This window comes from Theropithecus gelada, chromosome 10, assembly GCF_003255815.1.
Source record: "Theropithecus gelada isolate Dixy chromosome 10, Tgel_1.0, whole genome shotgun sequence".
Taxonomy (NCBI): domain Eukaryota; kingdom Metazoa; phylum Chordata; class Mammalia; order Primates; family Cercopithecidae; genus Theropithecus; species Theropithecus gelada.
Window position 1 is genome coordinate 48,086,541 of NC_037678.1, and position 23,302 is coordinate 48,109,842.

At 41.2% G+C, this 23,302-nt stretch overlaps 1 protein-coding gene across 3 annotated transcripts in view; it reads right to left on the bottom strand.

Annotated features, from left to right (window-relative positions):
• Positions 1-21,280, bottom strand: part of DOK5 (docking protein 5) — a 173,340-nt gene extending 152,060 nt beyond the window's left edge. Inside the window, exons 1-2 of one of the 3 annotated variants that reach the window (XM_025400493.1) lie at positions 20,740-21,280; positions 1,961-2,309 (exon numbers count right to left, since the gene is read on the bottom strand). In XM_025400493.1, the coding sequence (XP_025256278.1) occupies positions 2,142-2,309; positions 20,740-20,805 (234 nt within the window). In that variant the 5' untranslated portion in view covers positions 20,806-21,280 and the 3' untranslated portion in view covers positions 1,961-2,141. Of the gene's footprint in view, positions 1-1,960; positions 2,310-20,739 lie in introns of those variants that run through there. The other 2 variants (XM_025400491.1, XM_025400492.1) reach the window with 2 other exon arrangements.
• Positions 21,281-23,302: the final 2,022 nt, after the last annotated feature.

A 23,302-nucleotide genomic window follows, 5' to 3' on the forward strand; every position in this document is an offset into this window, starting at 1 on the left:
TCCCTGTGATTCAGGAGCCATAATTATTGACATTGTTTAGCTGAGGAAACAGAAATTAGGAGAGGTTAAGTAACATGTCCAGAATCACAATGCAACCATGGTATAGAAAGATCTGCCTGTCTACTACCTCCCACAGAGGTTTATGCTCTGACCCACCAGGTTATAGGTTTTACAGCTTAAAGATGTGGTTATTAAGAGACCAGAATCTTGGAGAAATCATGAAATCTCACTTGCCCTCAGTTTCCCCATCAGTAAAGTAGAGGGATCAGAGAAGTTAATATCAAATCTCTCTATACTCTAAGTGTCTATTTATGCTGGGTTTTTTTTGTTGTTGTTGTTTTTGTTTTTTGAGATGGAATCTCTCTCTATTGCCCAGGCTGGAGTGCAGTGGTACGATCTTGGCTCACTGTAAGCTCCACTTCCCGGGTTCACGCCATTCTCCGGCCTCAGCCTCCCAAGTAGCTAGGACTACAGACACCTGCCACCATGCCCGGCTAATTTTTGTATTTTTAGTAGAGATGAGGTTTCACCGTGTTAGCCAGGATGGTCTCGATCTCCTGACCTCGTGATCCACCCACCTCAGCCTCCCAAAGTGCTGGGATTACAGGCGTGAGCCACTGCGCCTGGCTCTTTTTTTCTTTTCAAGGATTTCAAAACTTGAACTGATGTTATTCATCCAATATGTTCTCTCTTAAATTTAATATAATCTTCACTTGCATGCCTCTTTAGATCAGAGAATAGTAAGACACATTTTTAATAATCCTTATATCCTTCCTATTAGTCTTTCTCCAGCTAATATGCCAGTGCCTTTCTCAGTCGAAACCTTTGGAAGATAAAAGGAGAAACTGGCATTTCTAACTTTGTATTCATAACGCCTATTTAAAATCAAGATCAAATTCCCTAGAATGCATGACCTTAACTTGCAGAAAGTTGACCCATTCTTGAGTTAATATTAGAGCAATTAGTCTAACAAAAGGTCTTTTCTTCATCTTTATAATATTCAACTTCATCTGTGTCTGAAAACTAACTTCAAAATTTAATGCCAATAAAATGTCCAATCTGCTTCACACACACTTGATCCTCTGTCTGTCACTCTAAAATGAATTTAATTTCAGAAATTTACTTCTGTATGATAAAGAACAGTCCTATGTGTAAAATTGTCAATCTCACTAAGAGGTACCTCAGGAGCCCGGGAAATGTACTTCTAATTTTTTTTTTTTTTTTTTTTGAGATGGAGTCTCACTCTGTCGCACAGGCTGAAATGTAATGGCATGATCTTGGCTCACTGCAACCTCTGACTCCCGGGTTCAAGCGATTCTTCCGCCTCAGCCTCCCAAGTAGCTGGGATTACAGGCACTCACCATCATGCCCGGCTAATTTTTGTAGAGATGGGGTTTCACTATGTTGGCCAGGCTGGTCTTGAACTCCTGACCTCAGGTGATCAGCCCACCTTGGCCTTCCAAAGTGCCAGGATTACAGGCGTGAGCCACTGCGCCCAGCCACTTCTTTCTAAATATTTAATCAATCTCAAAACATCTGCTTGTCTTGTCAGCATAACCTATATAATTCCATCTATTATAGAAACATTCCCCAGATATGTATAGCTGCCCAATGAAATTGACAGTTACGAGAAAAAAATAAAATAAAATTGTCTCCCCTTAGTCAGTAGGCTACTTGATGGCCAAATACCCTGTTCAGGATTAAAGTGGAATCATCCCCACAGACAAAAGCATCCCTCTTCCCTCTGTCTACAATGAGCTATAACCAGCATTCCCTTTTCAGGGTGATAGGAACAGGTACTCAGGAAGAGCTGTTATTAGGCCTTTGATGCAAGAAAAGCTAAAGTAACGTTTCTTTAAGGCATAGAAATCTTGCCTACTGTTTGGAGCTTCTTCCTCCCAGAGAAAAACACGGTTGGTACTAACCCTTTACCCAGTGCAAATTCAATGTGATGGACCAGTTAAGGGATTTTCTTTTTTATTTTTTAGTGTATGAATCTACTGAGGAGATTGGGACATTTTTAACAACATAATAAATAAAATATGATCTACCAAATTTCCATTTTATGAAAATTAGACTAAAGAGCCATTTTAGTGTTGAGAACATTGGGTAAAATAAAGGGAGAACCATGGGCCAACAAATCAAGCCCGATTCTTGCAAAAGGTCTTGAATCCCTCTTTAGAAGGTTGGTCTAAAGTTGCAGATTTGCAATGACACATCAGGTTGCCGGAGACTGGGTTTTCCAGGAGCAGATTCCAAGGAGATCTGCATGTGGGGTGTTGACTGGGGAGGGTTCTCAGGATCAGCACCTTGGAGGGAGTCAAGGGCGGGCACGGGTCAGCTGTGATGCACTCTCAGTGAGGGCTTCCAAAGATTTTTTTCAGTGTACGAATGTACTGAGGAGACTGGGGCATTTTAACAAGATAATAAATAAAATATGATCTACCAAATTTCCATTTTATGAAAATTAAAGAGCCATTTTAGTTTTGAGAACATTGGGTAAAATAAAGGGAGAACCAAGGGCCAAGCTACCTTGCCTAAAGGTGCCAGCCACCACACCCAACTAAGTACCAGCTCTGCTGCAAGTTGTCACTGAATCACACTCCAGGCAGCTGGGAGAAGGAATGCTTCAGTCATTAAGACAGGGATGGAGATCTGGGAAGCAAACTGTTAAAAGCATGCTCACCACACAGGTCTAGCTCAGTCATGGTCAGTCTTCCCACAGTTAAGCAATGGATTCTGAAATGTCAAGCCCAACAGGAAAGGCTAGATATCCCCAGATGAATGAGTCTTGCTAAGGTATCCAACTGCAGTTTTGAAGGAAATGGGTAAAAGTGTAGAACATCCAGCTCCTTCCCAGGAGGTCCACTGAACATTAAGAATACGACAATAAAGCTAAGAGCTAGGAGGAATTCTTTAATTCATTTACTCATTTATTCATTCAACAGATAGTTATTGAACATTTAATATATGGGAAAAAGCAAGAAGCAAGACAAGCTGTGCCCTTGTGAAGCTCACAGGCTTATGGAGCCAAAATCATCAAAACAACACTCTCAAAACAAATACTTTTAAGCCATGAGTGTCATGAAGAAGTAATATAGGGCTATAGGGCAGCATTGTTCAATAGAATTCTCTACAACTATAGAAATATTTTATTTAATTTTTAATTTTTATTTTGAGACTGGGTCTCACTCTGTCACCCAGGCTGGAGTGCAGTGGCATGATCATGGCTCACTGCAGCCTCCAACTCCTGGGCCTAAACGATCCTCCCCCCGCAGCCTCCTGAGTAGTTAGAACTACAGAGGCTAGCCACCACACCCAACTAAGTTAATTTGTGCAGAAATGGGGGTCTCCTTAAGTTGCCCAGGTTTGTCTCAAACTCCTGGCCTCAAGCGATCCTCCCACCTCAGCCTCCCAAAGTGCTTGGATTACAGGCCTGAGCCACTGCATTCAGCCTGGAAATATATCTGTGTTCTCCAATATAGTAGCCACTGATGACTATGTACGTGGCTACTTATCACTTAAAATGTGGCTAGTGTGACTTAGGATTGGGTTTTTACATTCATATTTAATTTTAATTAAATTTACATATCCACCTGTAGCAAGGGGCTAACCCTACCATTTAGATGGGGATGTGTCAGAAAAAGCAACTCCAAATCATTGACATTACAGCCTGGATTTTCAAGATGAGCAGTAATTAGAGAAACTAAGAGTAAGAGTAAGAATTTGCTAGTCGACAGGAAGAGCACATATAAGAATGGTGACACAAGGAAAGAGCACGTGGCTACTGGAGGAACTAAAGGAGGTGTGTTGGGCTCATGCACTGATTTTGGGGAGTATGGTGTGACACAGCGAGTGAGTGCAGCAGGCTCTGGGTCACACAGTGTCCTGAGTACATTTCAGAGATATTCATGTACAAGGGGAAGGCACTGGAAAGTTGTAAGAAAGGTAGGATAGGCTTAGGTTCAATTTTTAGGTGATCAATTTAGGTGATCAAAGAGAACAGATTTGGGGAGTGGGGGATTGAGCCAAGGAGCAGACGGACAAACGGACAAACACATCCTTTCTTTTTTTTTTTTTTTTTGGAGGGGGACAGATTCTCACTCTGTCACCCAGGCTAGAGTGCAGTGGCTCAGTCTCGGCTCACTGCAACCTCCGCCTCCCAGGGTCAAGTAATTCTCCTGCCTCAGCCTTTCGAGTAACTGGGATTACAGGCACCCGCCACCACTCCTGGCTAATTTTTTTTTTTTTTTTAAATTTTTAGTAGAGACAGGGTTTCACTATGTTGACCAGGCTGATCTTGAACTCCTGACCTCAAGTGATCCACCCTCCGTGGCCTCCCAAAGTGCTGGGATTACAGGCGTGAGCCACCGTACCTGGCCAAGAACATCCTTTAAAAGGCTGTTCTCTCTGTTCTCTCTCCTCCTAAAACACACGCACGCACGCGTGCATGCGCTCGCACACACACAAAGCCACACTCTTACAAGCACTCTTTATCAGAGTGTACCTGGTACAACCTCTTGGAAGAAAATTTCGTATTATTCCTCAAAAGTGTAAATGTACACAACTTTGTAAGATAACTTCCTTTTTAGGACTTATCTTAGAAATACAGTATCCGTATGCATGAGTGTATAGTCAGGGATGTCACTACCTCATTATTTATATAGCAAAAACTGGAAACTACCTAAAAATGTCCATTGTTAGTAGACTACGTTAAAGAAATTGTAACATAGGAAAAAAATGAATATTGACCATTCTTAAAAATGTTTGAAAAGTGTTTCAACATAAGTTAAAAGAGACAAAGTATATAATAGGATTGTATAGTATGAACTCATGTGTGTAAAACAAATTACACATATACACACAAGTACACGCACTTTTATGCTTGCCTCTAATAAACATCGCTGTACAAAGATACAAGAATCTACTAAGAATGACTAATCCCAGGAAGTGAGACCAGTCTGGGGTTGGAGAAAATTTTTCTTTTCATTCTATCCTATTTTGCATTGTTTTATTTCTCTATCATGTATATATAATATAAAATACCAGTTAATTTAAAAGAATTTATATATATGACATATGAATTTATAAATATGACATCTATGTCATATATGTATATGATATCCTTTGTTGTGGAGTGGGTCGATGTTCTTTCTTTCTCTCCCTGTGTCTTTCTTTCTTTTTCTCTTTCTTTCACTTTCTCTCTCTTTCTTTCATTTTTTGCCATTCTTTGCCAGAAATTAAACTCTGCTTTTTCTAATATCAGATCACTCTTGGAATCCAAAGGAAATAATAAATTCAGTTGTTTGGGATCTGATACAAGTCATGGCAACTTTGGAGAAAAATCTCAAGTTTTCTCTGCTATTTTCCACTCAGGAAGCCAATGGTGGGATGCCGGGGAGACCCACTTGGGACTGAATAGAATGTTCCGGGTACTTGAGAGGCTCTTCACATCCACAGTCACACTTCCTGTGCAGAGGTGAACAGCTGGTGGGGGAAGGAGGGAAGGCATTTCTGTCTCCATCTTCTGCAGTGGAAGCCAAGGTGTAAGCAGTTCAGTGACCTGGTCTGCTCATAGCAGATGGCCAGAAGTAGGACAGGGGTGAAAATTGGACCCTTCTCACCCTGGCCAGGTTTCTGTTCTACCAGTTTGACCTGTCCTGGGGATTGCAGCTGCGATACTGCAAAGAGACTACAAGAATCAAGAATCACACAATAGAATTCCACAAACCTTTTGCAATTTCTTGACATGTATGAATGTCTTGACGTGTATGCATACTATGCTAGGGTGACTCACCTCTTTCATAATTTAACATGCAAGATGTTATTTCAGGTTTTCAATTTTCACTTTATTTATTGAGCACCTACTGTGTGCTCAGATAGTATTCTAGCCACTAAGAATTCAGCCATGAACAAAACAGACAAAGACCCGCTCAGTGCTTGTGGTTACTAAAAGAAACAAGCAACAAAGAAATGAATAATTTAAGAAATCATTACTGTTGTGAGGCATGATCCTGCATGCAATTAAAAGGGAGAGAGACAGAGAATACCTGAAGGAGACCATCTGAGATTGAATGGTCAAACAGTTCTCTGGGCAGGGGACTTTTGACCTGACAATGAGGTCAGAGCCTGCCATGGAAGAACATTACTGACAAAGGGAAGCATGAGACGGCAAAGACATAGACGGAAAAGAGTTCATCATTTGAAGAGTGAAAAGGAGCTGATGTGGCCAGAGCTTAGAGAGAAAGGAAAGGAGGCTGGGTGTGGTGGTTCACGCCTGTAATCCCAGCACTTTGGGAGGCCGAGGCGGGCGGATCACAAGGTCAAGAGATCGAGACCATCCTGACCCACATGGTGAAACCCCATCTCTACTAAAAATACAAAAATTAGCTTGGCATGGTGGTGTGCGCCTGTAGTCCCAGCTACTTACTCGGGAGGCTGAGGCAGGAGAATTGCTTGAACACAGGAGGTGGAGGTTGCTGTGAGCCAAGATCACGCCACAGCACTCCAGCCTGGCGACAGAGCAACACTCCATCTCAAAAAATAAAAACAAAAATAAGAGAGAAAGGAAAAGAGAGTCTCAAGATACCAGATACCTAGGAACAACATAAATGCAATATTCAGAAATTATATCTAGCACTCAGTACAAAGAATCACATCATCCCCTACCCTCCCACTCCTGCCACACAGCTAGACACACTCGAAGTATTTTATAAGATTGACCAAGAATATAGACTGAGCTGCATTAGTCAATATGTATTTATCTGATTAAACTTAAAATGTATATATGTATGTATGTATATATGTATGTGTATGTATATATGTATCATTTCATTCAACATACATTTATCAAAAGTGCACATTCATAATTTAATTTTTAGAGTAAAAATAAATACAGTAACAGCTAACATATAATTTATCCTATCTTCTAGGTAAAATATTTCCATAGAGCCATTTCCCAGGAATGTGTGTTTTAAGAAAGTAAATTATGATTTATATGTTTCTAAATGTTCACTAAATAACTACTTTTTGAGTTGAGTAAATATTACTGTTAAAACAAAAAAACCTGTACAACTGAAAAGATTCTAATTATAAAATGCCCTAAAACTCAGCCTCAAGTCAGGGAAATCTATACACAAATGAGTCCATTCCTCACCTAGTAGACTGACAAAACGTTGAAAAAGCTCTTGGGCGAAATGTGACAAAATGAGAGGAAATGGGCTTTCTTGTACATTGCTGGAGAACATCCTCCAAAGCAACTTTCATGAAATTCTACATGTGAATACCCTTGGAACAATAAGTCCCACTTCTTCTAAGAATTTATTCACCTCCAGGATCTCCACTGGGTGTGATGAGGGGTAGTCTGTAGCACTGTTTGTAACAGAGGGGAAAAAAATGGATTTACCCCAATGTTCCATGAAAGAGAAAGACAGTGGATTTGAACCCAGGCTCTGACACGTAAGACTGTGTGAGTTGGCCGAAAACTTAACCTCTTGGTATCTCAGTTTCATAATTTGTAAAATGGGCATAAAATAACACCTACTTTATGCACATATTTAACAAATAAAAGGAAGGAAGGAAAGAAGAATCAATAAATAATCAAATAAGATATATCCATACAGGGGAATCCTATCAAATTATTCAAAACTATGATATATCACTAAATAAAAAATCCATGGCTCAGAAGACTATATAAGTAAAAATTGCATGCAAACGCACATACAGACCCACACATGCACACACACCCACACACACACACAAAATTACTTATATATAGACTATTCTGGAAGAAACTATTCACAGTGGTTGTTTCTGAAAAAGGGAACTAGATGATTCCAGGAAATGGAGATGAAAGGAAACTCTACTCTTCAGTGTATAAACTTTGTATCCTCGAATTTTATACCAAGTGTACATATTACCTACTCCAAAAGAAATCAAATAAAATTTAATTTTAATGGAGTAAATCCAAACCTTTGATATTAATTGCTGTATTTCCTGATGATGAATTTGCAGATGATATATAAACAACTATGAGAAATTCTAAAACGTTCTACTGCTCAGAAGAGAATCTACTGCAAAATGAGATGGGATATAGGCACAGTTTTCTATTTGTCTTCTCACATCTGAATACACCATTCCATTCTTCCGACAGGAAGTAAAACCATTCATCCATTCAATCAACAAATATCGAGAATGTACTAAGGACTATGACCTGGGGATACAGCAGTGAACAAGATAGCCAAAGTCCCTGGCCTCAGAGAACTTACTCTAAGATGTAAATAATTTGTAAAATGGGCATAAAATAACACCTACTTCATGCACATATTTAATAATAAAAGGAAGGAAGGGAAGGGAAGGCAGAAGGGGAGGGGAGGGAGGAAGGGAAGGAAGGAAGGAAGGAAGGAAGGAAGGAAGGAAGGATACATAAGCAAATAATATATGTAAGATAAAACTTATGTCTCTCAGAGTAAGTTCTATGAGGCCAAGGACTTTGGCTATCTTGTTCATTCCCTTTCTTACAGAAGAAAAACAAGAAAAAAAGAATGTATATAGAAACAGAGAAACAGAAAAAGAAGAGAACAAATGGCATCAAATTTTTAAAAATTGTTAAGTTCTATACATGAATTAAATTAGGTGATGTTCTAGAAGAATGTGAGGAGTCAACTTCAAATGTTGTAGTCAAGGCAAGTCATTCTGAGGCAGGAATATGGATGCCAAGAGACAGCCAGCCAGGAAAAAATCAGAAGTAAGAGCAGCCAGTTAATGGACAAGATGGATTCAAACTAGTGAAGACTTCTCCAAGAGGACAAACTTTCTTGGAAAGATTCCTATCCAACTTCACTTTACACCACATTGAATTAATGGATGCTGAAAACTAGACTAGGTTCGTAATAACTTCCACATTTGAGGCCACTGCTAGTGGAATGGAACCCAGACTCAAAAAGTGACTTTTTCACGGATTAGCCAAAATTTCTGCACTTTGGTGGAAAGAAACTTGGAAACTGAGAAATTAGTATAAAGAGGGGATTCAAATAAGTATGATTTCTTAAAAGTTTGGAAAATAAATTTCTTTTATTGAATGAATGTATGGTGTTAAGATAATAAAATGAATTCTAAGAGTTGAATTGTTCTTCTAAACATGAAAACTTGTATTAAATAAAAGCATTGAACTCAATACCAGTGTTTTAACTAATTTGAGTTAGTCCATTCACGAGACTTGCTAGTTTTTCTTTGTATTAATCACAGCAGTATCCATTGTACATTTGAATGAAGGGAAGAAAAAATAAGGGCTTGGGCAAAACCAAAATAAGGTTGTACAGTTTTTGGGGGGTGAGAAGTGACATACACATGGTGATATCAGAGGAAAGTTTTGTAAGATGATGGTATTGGGTACACAGGAGTTTTTTCCCTAAGCACCTAATTTTTAAGTTATTTATATAAAATGATGACATAGAGCAGCTGTAAGTAAAGATATTTTAGAAAAGCTATTTTAAAAAATAAGTACACTGGTCTGCAGTTTCCCAAACTTCAGCCCTGCACCCTTTGGATTTGCACTGCCTCTGTGTACTATCACCTGCCTCCAAAATTTTTGCCACTGCATGGTCATATAATACCTGTGCTGTAAGTTAACATGAATTAAGTTACTTTACTTTTTTAAATAAATAAGCCTTATTTAAAGAGGAAGCACACATTCTTATCTGAAATTGGAAACCAGTGTCACTTGAAAGAAAATGTAAAATTTAACATCATATAAAGTTAATTAATGCAACGAAATGTGATGCTGTCAGCCTGAACACTCCACACCTAAGTTAGGATGGTCCCCTCTAGGAAAAGTCCTAGTAGTCACCAACTCTTTGAGATATGTTGAGCAATAAATAACACTTTTTCTCATTTTATGATTGAATGTTGTTTACTACCATAAAATTCTCTCTCCAGACATATAAATCTCACATTTGGACAAAGCTGTTAGAGTTAACAGGTAAAAATACTGTGGCCAGTCTTTTAATCAAAGGTCTGCCATTTTGGCTAATACATTCAAGTCTTTATGTTCTAAGATAGGATTTCACTGGAGGCTCCTAAACAAACCCAATATTACAAAAATATATCACAGAAGTCAACACTAAGAGGAAGACAGAATGCAACCTTATTTTTTATTATCAAAAACATGACTCTTCCGCTGGAATATGAGTGAATTAATTTCCACCAGGCCATGGTTCTTACAGACAATAAACTAAAAATATCGTTTCAACCTCTTACCAATAAAAAATAAAAATCAGTAGTATGACTCACTGAGTTTCTACTATGATTCAGGCATAGGATTAAGAGCCTGGTATACTCATCTTTCATATATTATCCTCATTTTTCATATATAAGTAAGGTAAAGATCAGAAAGAATAAGCAATTTTCCCTTAGGCCACAGAACCAATAAGCAGCCAAGCTGAGACCCAAATTAAAATGTGAGTCTCAAACTTATGCTATTTCCACCACACACACACACAAAAAAACTAATGCACAAATTAAATTGTGTATGTGTATGTGTGTAGAATGAGACAGTGTCCCAAGAAGATTTCTAGTAGTTATAGACATTATTTAAAAATTTATATTAAAAGGCAAAGGAAATAGAATAGCTAAAACAATTTTGAAAAAGAATAAACTGAGAGGGATCAGTATGCCCTATTTCAAGACTTATTGTGTAGTTACAAATACAGACATATATAGACATATCACTGTACATATATAAGGCATATAAAACAATGGAACAGAATAGAGGGCCCAGGCAAAGATACACATAAAAATGCTCAATGAAAGAAAAAACAACCTTTTCAAAAAAGTGCTGGAGTAACTGTGTGTCCATAGGCATAACCTTGACCTGAAATGCACACCTTATACAAAAATTACTCAAAATGGATAACAGACTTAAATATAAAAGATAAAACTATAACACTTACAAAAAAAATTAAAACATCTTCAGGATATTAGGCTGGCAAGGCAAGAGAGAGAGAAGATACCTGCAAATCACATATCTAAAAGGGGTTGATGTCTAGAATATATGAAGAACTTTCAAAACTCAACCGTTACAAAATAAGCAATCCAGGCATTTCACTGAAATGGGTATACAGATGGCAAACAGGAACATGAAAAGATGTTCAACATTGCTACCCTTTACAAAAATGCAAATTAAAACCACAATAAGATACCACGACACATCTAGAAGTATGGCTAAGATAAAACACAGTGACGACACCAAATGCTGGCGAGGACGCAGAAAAACCGGATCACTCACACGTTGCTGATGTGAATGTAAAATGGTACGACCTCTGTGAGAAAACAGCTCAGCAGTTTCTTTAAAAACTAGACACAACTCTACAACCCAGCAATTGCACTCCTGGACATTTGCCTAGAGGCATGAAAACTTATGTTCACATGAAAATCTCTGCACAAATGCGGACATTAGTGTATCAGCTTTACTCATGATAGCCAAAAACCAGAAACAACCCACGTCCTTCAACAGGTGAGTGTCTAAACAAACTACATACACACCATGGAACACTACTCAGCAAGAAAAAAGAACAATCTCATACACACAACAACCTGAACGAATCTCAGGGGATTATATTGAGTTTTTAAAAAGGCCAATCCCCAAAGGTTACATCCGTATGGTTCTTTTATATTACATTTTTTTTTTTTCTTTTGAGAGGGAGTCTCACTCTTATCACGCAGGCTGCAGTGCAATGGCACGATCTCGGCTCACCGCAACCTCCACTGCTCACTGCAACCTCCACCTCCCAGGTTCAAGCGATTCTCCCGCCTCAGCCTCCAGAGTAGCTGGAATTACAGGCACACACCACCACGCCCGAATAATTTTTGTATTTTTAGTAGAGACAGGGTTTCACCATGTTAGTCAGGCTGGTCACAAACTTCCGACCTTGTGATCTGCCCAGCTCAACCTCCCAAAGTTCTGTGATTACAGGCATGAGCCACCATGCCCGGCCTAGCTCTGTTGTTCAGGCTGAAGAAGAGTGGGATGATCACGGTTCACTGCAGCCTCAACCTCTCAGGCTCAAGTGATCCTCCCACTTCAGCCTCTCAAGTAACTAGCACTACAGGCATGTGCCACCACTCCTGGCTAATTTTCTATTTTTGTTTTTTGTAGAGACAGTCTCACTATGTTGCCTAAGACCGGTCTCAAACTTCTGGGCTGAGGTGGCCCTTTTGCCTTGGCCTCCCAAAATCCTGGGATGACAGGAATGAGCTACCAAGCCTGGACTCCATTTTTACATAATAATCTTGAAATGACAAAATGACAAAAGGAAAACAGATTAGTGGTTGTCAGGGGATTAGGGATATGGGGGACAGGGGCAGGAGAGGCAGCTATATAAGAAGACTGTGAAGGAGCCTCCAGGGAATGAAATGTTCTATATCTCAACTGTATCATTGTCAATATCTTGGCTGTTATATTGTCCTACAAATTCGAAAGATGTTACCATTGGGGAGAAAATGGGTAAATGGCATGGAATATCTCTCCATATTATTTCTTACAAATACATATGAACATAACAATTATCTAAAATAAAAATTCATTTAAAATAATGAAATATTGATCTTAAGTTTTTCCTTTTGTTTAAGACAAAGTCTCGCTCTTGTTCCCCAGGCTGGAGTGCAGTGGCGGGATCTCAGCTCACTGCAACCTCTGCCTCCTGGGTTCAAGGGATTCTCCTGCCTCGGCCCCCCCGAGTAGCTGGGATTGTAGGCGCCTGCCATCATGCCCGGCTAATTTTTGTATTTTTAGTAGAGACAGGGTTTCATTATGTTGGCCAGGCTGATCTAGAACTCCTGACCTCAGGTGATCCACCCGCCTCAGCCTCCCAAAGTGCTGGGATTACAGATGTAAGCCACCATGCCCAGCCTGATCTTAATCTTTAAGAAGGCACAGCGGGTGGGAAATGGGAGAGGCTGGGGCAGGGAAGACCAGACTTCTGTAAGAATCTCATACAAGCTGCAAAGCATTGTCTCAGAAAAGTCACCTGCATCCTCTGCCTGGAGCCTAGTTAACAACTCGGCTTAAGCACACAAGACACACAGTTAACATGTTTGTTCTCTGGGATCCAGGGCATAAATAGAGGGTGAGAACACTAGTAAAATAAAGACAGCCCCCACAACTGCTCTGTAAAAATCAGCTTTCAAATACTTATTCAAAATTTAGCCATCTGCATGCTAGAAAGAAGCTATTTTAATTTAAACATTCACATGTATCATATGGCATTTCTAAACTCACAATTTTATTTTGAATTTCACAGGAACGGCAGTTGCAGGAGGGAGGCACCATAATCACTTAAGAGCTTAGAATCTCCAAAGGTTTAATTTCCACCCCACTAGGATCAAATTCCTAGAGTAAGAGAAAAATCAAATTTGTCCTTCCTCACTTCACAAAAATAGAATAGAAAAATAGAAAAAAAGATTTCCGCGGGCATCTTTTCACTTCAATATTTGACCTGTTACTCAGATTCATTCCTCTTTATGGTGAATACATTAATCTCTTGTTAATAACACAAATCCAAAATTAAGTTGTCAACTCCTTGAGGATGGTGATTGTATCTGCCTTTTTAAGGTGGTTTACATTAAGCTTAACATGAATAGGTACTCAAGAAATATTTGAGGAATGATAAAATAAATGAAAGAAAAGATATTCCAAGGAAAACTAATTTCTTAAAATACCAAACAACTCCCCACAAAAATTACAAAGCTGCTTTAAAAATAAATATCTCTAGTCTTCTAATACATACGATTTCGAAAATACATTGGCAGATGTGGGGAAAATCATATCACTAATTTGGTTTATGTCTATATGCAAAGTCACTAAATTGGCTACTCTTTGCTTAAATCAGTTTTGGGGATGATGATGTCAAGGCTGATTTTATGCGCAATTAATCATATGATCCATGTGGACAATCAGATGAAGATGACTGAAATACCAGCTGGAAAGCCCTTCTGACATGGAAACCATGTCAACGAAGCTGATTCAAATGGAGCTAAAATAATTCAGTCATCCTGACTGATGCATGTATATATACGCAGTCTATCTGGCCATAAATTTCCCTACTGGTAAAGTTATCCCAAAGCCTCTTATTCTTAAAGAGTAACTAAACTTCACATATCTTACTGAACAGTTGCATGAGTTCATATTTGCATATGCATATATATACTTAAATAACAATAGCATATGATGAGGCTGGGAGCGATGGCTCACGCCTGTAATCCCAGCACTTTGGGAGGCTGAGACGGATGGATCATCAGAAGTCAGGAGTTCAAGACCAGCCTGGCCAACATGGTGAAACCCTGTCTCTACTAAAAATACCAAAAGTAGCCGGCTGTAGTGACACGTGCCTGTAGTCCCAGCTACTCAGGAGGCTGAGGCAGGAGAATTGCTTGAACCCGGGGATGGAGGCTGCAGTGAGCTGAGATCGCGCCAGAGCATTCCAGCCTGGGCAGCAGAGTGAGACTCCATCTCAAAAGAAAAAAAGTAGTATATGAGTTTATTCTATTTGTATAATTTTCATATCATGACTATAACTTAGTCATGGTACCATTAAAAATGCATGGATTCCTGAACATTTAAATCTAAAAACCCCAAATGCAACATGAAAGCCTTTGTGGCATACCAGGTCAGGTGAAACTATAAGTGAAAGAGTTAGAAAATGTTTATTTTTAAAACCTGTACATGAGCTGACCAATTTTTAAGATTTCTTCTCTGCCACAAAAGAAAACAGTCCCCAAGTTAACAAAAATACCTCCTAGTCCAGTAAATTCACTCATATTGAAGTTACCTGAAGAGGTACTTCTCCTTATTCCATATCTCTGCCATTTGTGTAGAATCTTAAAAAATCTTATAAAGGCGAAATCTTATAAATTCCTTCTATATCAACCATCAATGCCAAGCAACATTTGGTACTTGTACTAAGTTTGTTTTCCTAACTAAAAAAAAAAAAAGTTCTTTGAGGATAAGAACAATTGCAGTAGAAACAGTGAAAATAATAACCAGTTAAGTGTCATTGTCTCTAACCACACTGGAAGTAGGAGTGAGAGCCCTAATAAACATTAATTGGGTTTTTACTGTGTCAAGCATTGTGTTAAGCTCTTTATGTTAAGCTCTTACTACGTGTTAAGCTCTTACTACCCATCTATTAGGTGAGTTGGGATTTTAACACAGTCACATGTCAGAGCCTATGTTCTAGTCACATAACCAGCCAGTGAGTTAGGATTTTAGCACAGTCACATGTCAGAGCCTATGCTCTTAAGCCACTACACAGTGATGGGGTCATTAATTTATTCCACAAATCTTCATCAAATGCCCATTCTGTGCTGGGCCCCGTACTAGGCACTGGGGTACAGCTATGATTAAAGAAGACAGAAACAAGTCCCCAGCCCTCATGGAGCCTCACACGTCCTAGGCAGTATATAGACAATACAAAAATAAATGAGGGAGGGGGTAATAAGTCTAGGGAGAAAAAGGGGCAGGGAAAGAAGGAAAGGAGAGGAAGAAGAAATAAAATAGAGTGGTCTGAGGCCAGGCGCAGTGGCTCACGCCTGTAATCCCAGCACTTTAGGAGACCGAGGCTTGTGGATCTCGAGGTCAGGAGTTCGAGACCAGCCTGGCCAACATGGTGAAAGCCCGTCTCTACTAAAAACAGAAAAATTAGCTGGGTATGGTGGCGCATGCCTGTAATCTCAGCTACTTAGGAGGCTGAGACAGGAGAATTGCTTGAACCCAGGAGGCAGAGGCTGCTGTGAGCCGATATCGCACCACTGCACTCCAGCCTGGAAAACAAAGCGAGACTCCGTCAAAAAAAAAAAAAAAAAAATAGATAGATAGATAGATAGAGGCCTGAAAGCCCTCACTGAAAAGGTAGCAGCTGAGAAAAGGCTCAAGGAGGTGAGAGAGCAAGCCAGGAGAAGATACCTGGGAGTAAAAGAAAGGGTTCTGGGGCAGCGCAGGGCCTCATGGCCCATTGTACGACTTCTCTGCAGTATGCGGGAAGTCACCAATGGTTTTGTTGCCAGACAGGGGTAACATCCAGACCCCAAGAGAGGGTTCTTGGATCTCTCACAACAAAGAATTCAGGACAAGTCCGTAAAGTGAAAGCAAGTTTATTAGGAAAGTAAAGGAATAAAGAATGGCTACTCCACAGACGAAGCAGCCCTGAGGGCTGCTGGTTGCCTATTTTTATGGTTATTTCTTGATGATATGCTAAACAAGGGATGGATCATTCATGCCTCCCCTTTTCAGAACGTGTAGGGTAACTTCCTGACGTTGCCATGGTATTTGTAAACTGTCATAGCACTGGTGGGGGTGGCGCCATGTAGCAGTGAGGACAACCGGAGGTCAGTCTCATGGCCATCTTGGTTTTGGTGGGTTTTAGCCGGCTTCTTTACTGCAACCTGTTTTATCAGCAAGGTCCTTCTGACCTGTATCTTGTGCTGACCTCCTATCTCATCCCGTGACTTAGAATGCCTTCACCATCTGGGAATGCAGCCCAGTAGGTCTCAGTCTTATTTTACCCAGCTCCTGTTTAAGATAGAGTTGCTCTGGTTCTCACGCCTCTGACAGCTTCAGCAGCCAGGTGACATGACCTTTCTTACATTTCCAAAGGAACACTTTGCCGTATTGAGAAGGCACTGGTGGGAGCAAGAGTGTAGGCAGGAAGTCAAATTAGAAGTCTGTTGCAATGTTACAGGGAGGAGATGAGGAGGGTTTGGACCAGGGTGGTAGCAGTGGATAGTGTGAGGTGACAGCCGGATTCTAGATATATTTCAAAGATACAGCCCACAAGATCTCCTGATGGATTGCCTGTAGGGGTGGGAGATGAGGGGAGAAGAGTGAAATGACATCAAGGTTTGCTTATGATGTTTCCCTTCACAACCAAAATGCTGGGACCTCTAGTGGCTAAGATGGAGAGGACTCTAGGAGCAGCAGGTCTGTGAGTCATCCAAGTGGAGATGTGAGGTAGACAGCAGAATTTACATGAGTGGAGGTCAGAGAAGAGGTCCAAGCTGGTAAGTCCTTGGTAGACAAGAGCACAGAAATGTCACTTAAAAGCAAGTAACTGAGGGATTGTGTGTAGATAAATAGACCTGAGTTTCCATTCTGAACTTGCACTGTGGGCAAGCCATGACAATGATTGATGGAAAATCCTCTCCATTGCAAGGAAAGAAACGAAGTAAGAACTGTTACATGATGCCATCTAAGTCACACATTCAGCAGGTTAATGTCATACAAATTGCCTGATTTGCCTCTCCCCTAAAAAGAAATTTTTAGTGCATTTTGTGGATTAGTCAGATAATTATAGACAGCTGCTTCCCTCCTGCCCCCAGCCCCCCAAATAGTAACATCGACATTCCTGAACAATTTTGGTACCTAGGGCACAGCTGGAGACCTCCAGGAACCAATGGGGATTAAGCTGGGGAATACAGATGTGAAGATATTGAAACTCTTGAGTTAAATGAATCGTATTTCATTAAGCTTTTTGATATTTAAAGAAGAAAATAAATCTATACATATTTGATTGTTTAATCATGTAAACTCTTTAGGATTTCAAATGAAGGTGAGCACTTATCTGTCACCCATTTGGATGGGAATGTTTTTAGAATGTTTCCCGTCCTGTTAAAAAATCACATGTATAAATACATATGTATATTATATATTATACAATATATACATATGTTATATGTATATATTTATTCCTATGTATAAAAATACACACATACACATATATGTATATAATATGTAAAAGTTTCATCCATTGAAAAAATATGGAACTGCATAAACAGTTATGCCTTTGTACACTTCTACATACAAGGAGAAGGAAATAGATAATTTCTGTATCCGTCTACCAATCCTAATTCATCTTTGATTAAAAAAAAGATACAAGTAGAATCAATGTTCTAGACTTTCATTGCATTTTCACAAATATCTTATTTAATGCTCCCAAGAACATCACTAAATAGTATTCATTGTACAGACTAGAAAACTGAGGCTAAGAAAGGTCAAAAGTCAACAAACAATAGAAGCAGAATGCGTTCCCTTCCCTTTCTCCAAATCTGAAGAAGCATTTATTCCTCGGCACAAGGAACAGCTGCTTACCATGAAATGTTTTTGTATTTAATAATAAACCCTCCCAAACATGGTCTGGATTCCACTAATAAAACTGCTGTTGTATTAGTTCCTAAAGAAGGTTATAAATGGCAAGACCATCCATGCACTATATAGTTCAGTGCATATTTCAGCAGGAACTTACCAAGTGCGTATTGTTCTAGACAAAATAAATGCCCTACCTCTCTTTGAGACTTGCACATGTTCATAGAATATACATGTCCCATGCTGTTCTAGGCTATATGTAGCCTAGATTAACACCACTAACATTCCTTCCTGTGGACAAAGGGTCCCCATGCCAATTCCCTACAGCATCCTTGACCAGTATTTGCAGCCTCCATTAAAACTTTGGTTTGCACTGTGTTCTGGCAACTATGTAATGAGCCTCTTTTGTAAATCATAACATAAGAATATTTTTAAAATTAACTGGCGAGAAAACCAATGCTAACAAATAAGACCAGATTTATTTGATCATATTTTTGACCTTTTCTCTTCATGAGCAATAACCATAATTCGATAGATATTCTGAAGTCTGAATGTGAGCACAGACAAAAAGAATAAATCTTGAGAAAGTATACTGCTCACTAGCATCCAAAATGTTATAAAATATAAAACAAATACAAACTAAACCGTATTTCTGTTCCTTCTGCTTCAAATATCTGTCCATAAATGTTGGCGCACACATAGGGCTATGTTGTGTCAATTGTAATAATTTACAAAAAATAATCTCAGTTACCACAAACAAGAAAGTGACGGTAACCAGTCTTTCAAATAAATTACCATGTGTCACAATTTGGCATAAACTCTGATCCTTATGAATAATTCATATTTTGTGCATTAATAATGCATGTCCTCTTCCCATTGCAATGCTCCCTAACAGAGAATGGATGTCTCGTACCAATTCCTTCCATTGACATGATGGAGTAAAGCTAAATTAGAATGGTGGGGTTTTTTTTTAACTTACACCCCTTAAAATTGTAACAGTTGGCCAGCCTATAAGCATACCAAAAATAGAAAGTTCCTATTACTGTTTGCCCCTTACATGGGAGTCACTCAGTAAAGTACCCCAACAATGGGTGTTCTTGCAGATGAGAATATTTGCATAGCAGAAAAGAAAACCAAGGAAACTTTGGCAGAGCTGACGGAAATGGTGAGTTCTGTTGCATTTCTCCCTAATTACATATGTATATATTCACAATAACACAGGACATAATTGCTAAAACATGGTCACCAGCAGGGGGGGGGGGGGGGAAGAAAAGAAAAAGACCAAAACGAATTAAGCAAGAGTTTTATAATAATTGTGGCTGTTCCTCCCCACAGGGCTTCCCTCTCTAGCTGAGTTTACTACTGTGAAATTTCTTTTCAGTTTTCAGTAAAAGTATCTGGCACATTAAAACAGTCCAAAGACTAAGTAAGAGAAAGATGCCAAATGACACATATTTGTAGAGAAAGTTATTCAATTTATCACTATCAATAGGGGCATTCCACACGATTACTGACATTATAATTATTTCAGGCATTACACTAAAGGATATTTTCTCTCCCCTCCCCACCCCCGCACCTCCCCACCCCCAGTTTTCACCCGCTATGTCTGGCCCAAATGCACAGGATCAACTCAAACAGCGACAACCCTTGACAGGAGGCAAAGAGAAATGAGGGACCTAGTTTGAAATTTTTAGGAAATAAAATGAATCATTCCAGTCTCTTCCCTTTCTCTCAAGAATTCTTTCACCATCATTCAGGCCCAAGGAGAGGAAGGGTGGGTTCTCTCTTGAAGCCTCCTCCAGAGAGAAAGGGGCGAAAGAGAGGGAGTTTTAAGGAAGCAGCTAGCCTGTGTCAACATCCGTCCCCAAGTGCCCTAAGATTCATTCATTCTTCCTTTCAGGACCTATGTAGGGAGCACTTGCGCTATGCCAGGTATTAGGTTCCACGTAAATAACCCTCCCCTGGACCTCCAGGGTGTATCACAGCAACAGAAATCCACCACCCCGGCTTCGAACCAGGGAAAATCCAGATTCAAGTATCTACTCAAGTTGGCCCCGGTCAGAGGCCAGCCCGCACCGCCGTTGACACGACACCTGGGACAGAGGCGGGGGAGTCCAAAGACACCTTACACTTGGCAGAAATCTCTCCCTGGGGTCAGAGGGCTCGTGACCTCTTTCACACCGAGTACGCGTGTCCTCTTTCTCAACCGGCCAGTCCATCCCCCGGAAAAGTTAAGTTGGCGGCGAGTGGGGAAAGAGGGGAACCGGGGGCATCCGGCAGGCACCCCCGCCCGGGTTTCTCACTCCAACTTCCATGGCTACCGAGAAATATTTATTTCGAGTAGATGGGCTCCAGTGGCTACTGAAGCCCAACACGCGGCCACCATCAGAAAGCCAAGTCATCCAAGAGATAAAGATAGATCCATTACATACCTAGACGCTGGCCTTACAGTGACAGCCCTGGAGACGCGGGTTTCGGCTGAGAAAGCCACCGCGTAATTCTCCGGCCCGCGGCCGGGGGACTCTCCGTCCACCCTCCAGGGATGCTGGCTCAGGAAAGAGACAATCGAACCGGCGAACAGCAACACGGAGAGGATCGATACTCACCCCGAGGCGTCTGCTCCGGATCCTCACGTACCCTTGCTTCACTATGTCATTAAAATTGGAAGCCATCCCAGACAGCCGGTGACCCCCCTTTACCCAAGAGCGCGCACCCGAAGTGGCTTTGGGGAGGGTGGAGGGCAGGGTCAAGACAAGCAGTCGGTGGGAGAAAGTTGGAGAGATGAAGCTGCTTCGGCGGCGCTGGGCGAGGCTTTAAAAGACGCACATCACTTTCTCTGTCCCCACAACCCTGAGAGTGGGCGTCCAGCTTGCAGCCACTTTCGGGGAGCGCAGAGCGCGGCGCTGGGAGGCGAGGCTGGAGCGCCGGCGTCAGCTGACTTCGCGGCCGGCCTGCCAGGAGGAGGAGCGGCGGCGGCTGAGGGATCCAGCCCTGCCTCCTCCCGGGGCCGAGAAGGAGGAGGAGAAGGAGGAGGAGAAGGAGGGGAAGGAGGAAGAGGAAGGAGGAGGAAGGGGTGGGGGACTGAGAGGAGGAGCCGCGCGAGTCCCAGCACCGGGCTGCGGCCACCCGCGAGCAGCCGCCTTGGAACGCGCTCCCCGCGCCTCCCACCCACCTTTCCCTCCCCGCTTCCCCTTCCGATCCCTCCCCTCCTGGCAGACCCAGAGCGTGCCCCCGCCGCCCCCGCACCTCGCCCACAGCCTACGGAGACAGCGCCCGCTCTCCTCGCTCCGGTGACTTAGGAGGAGAGGAAATTTCACTTTTTTCCAGCCGCCGCCTACCCCGCCTCTCCCTTCAGCCCCTGCTCTTTCCCCGAGAGGGGCCGATGTTACGTGTGTGTCTGGGGAGATGGTGTTGCCGCGACTCGCCTTGACCTTGGCACCTGAGGAGAGCGATATTGTCACCGCCTTATCTATGCTTCCTTGGGTTTCCTTGGTGTCAGGGACCCAGCCCTCGCTGGTATCATTTGCCACAGTTTCCCTGTTTGAGCCTGTCTTTCCCGCCTGAATGTGTTTCCCAGGGGGCTGAGACTTGACCTCATCACTGTTTGTCCCCAAAGCCTGACCCTAGAGCAAGTGCTCAGTAAATCCTTGTGGTTATCAAGATGGCCACCTGGGTGCCAGGCACTCTCCAAGCCTTTCGCGTGGATTCACTCATTCAAACTCCCCTGCACTTTTTGAGGTAGGTGTCCTGTTATGTACATACCAGGCTCATATTTAAGCCTCCTTAGGCTGGCAATAGAGCTCTCATTGCCATTATGAGATACAGCCTATACAACAAGATGAAGAAGGGGACTGGATTTCACACTCACCTGCCCCTGACTGCATTATCTCCCTGAAGCATACTTGATTGATCATTGCTAGCACACATTGAGCACCAGTGTGCTGGGCATTGTGCTAATCTTGTTAAGGGAATAATGAGTTAGGTACCAGCATCCACACTTTACAGACTGAAGCTCAGAAGAGTTAGGCCCCTGGGACTTGCTAAGGTCTCACAGCTGGCCACTATCAGAGCTAGGATTGAAGGGAGGTGTGTGTGGTGCCCAGCTCTGCTCCTAAACATTCTCCTATTCCTCTTCTGAAGAGCAGATCTCACAGAAAGAGAGGTTACTAGTTGATTTCCAAGGAAGATCTTTCTAATCATTTGCACTATTCACAAAGGCAAAGATAATTATCAGAAATGAGACAAAAATTCTTACTCACTGGAAGTGACCAAGCTAAAGCTGGGTGATCACTGCTCAGAGCTATTGAGAAGAGGATTCAGTTACTAGTGGATTGTTTGACCTGATGACATCCACAGGTCTTTCAGCTCTAAGACGATATGAATCTTCCCAATCTCACTGGGAACATTAGCTTTTAGTCACCTTGGCTTGATGAGTTTCAGTGAAAGAACAGAATCCCCCAAGAATGTGTCATAGGAGAACTGAGACTAAATGGGGACAATCAAAAAGGAGATATTCTGGCAGGGAGAACTATTTTTGCTACGTAGTAAACCATCTGTCTTCATGTTGCCATTCTATGGAAAATGATGTTCTAATTTTAAATCTCTTGCCAAAAGAGATGAAATGGTAAAATCATTTGGAGAGCTCTTTTTGAAGGATTGGAACTTAAAAAAAAAAAATGCTGCCCATGGTTGCTGTAAAATAGAGGTGTTCGTGGAAGACATTTATCTAACACATCATTTATAGACCAGATCCACAGCATTATAGAAACAAAGAATAAAGAAATCAAGGCATAAGGAGCTTGAAGTGAAGGACCCACAATAACAGAAATAATTACTGACAAAAACTGAAAGTGAGAAATCCATCTCTTGATAGTTAATGCTGACTATAATCAACATCCATAAATAATTTAACTGGAACTGAGGAAACTCGAATCAAACCAGAAAATACCAAGCTAGATGTGAAGGAACAAGTGATTTCTTTTTTAAATTGCAAGACTGAATCCAGTATATGGTTTTGTTTGTTTGTCTGGTGAAATCAAATTGACATACATGCCAAACATACAGACTGTGATATACTATTCACAGGACATTTACACTTGTCCAAATTGTGCAATACACAGCCCTGGCAGCAAGGGAAAAGAAGCCGGGCGCGGTGGCTCACACCTGTAA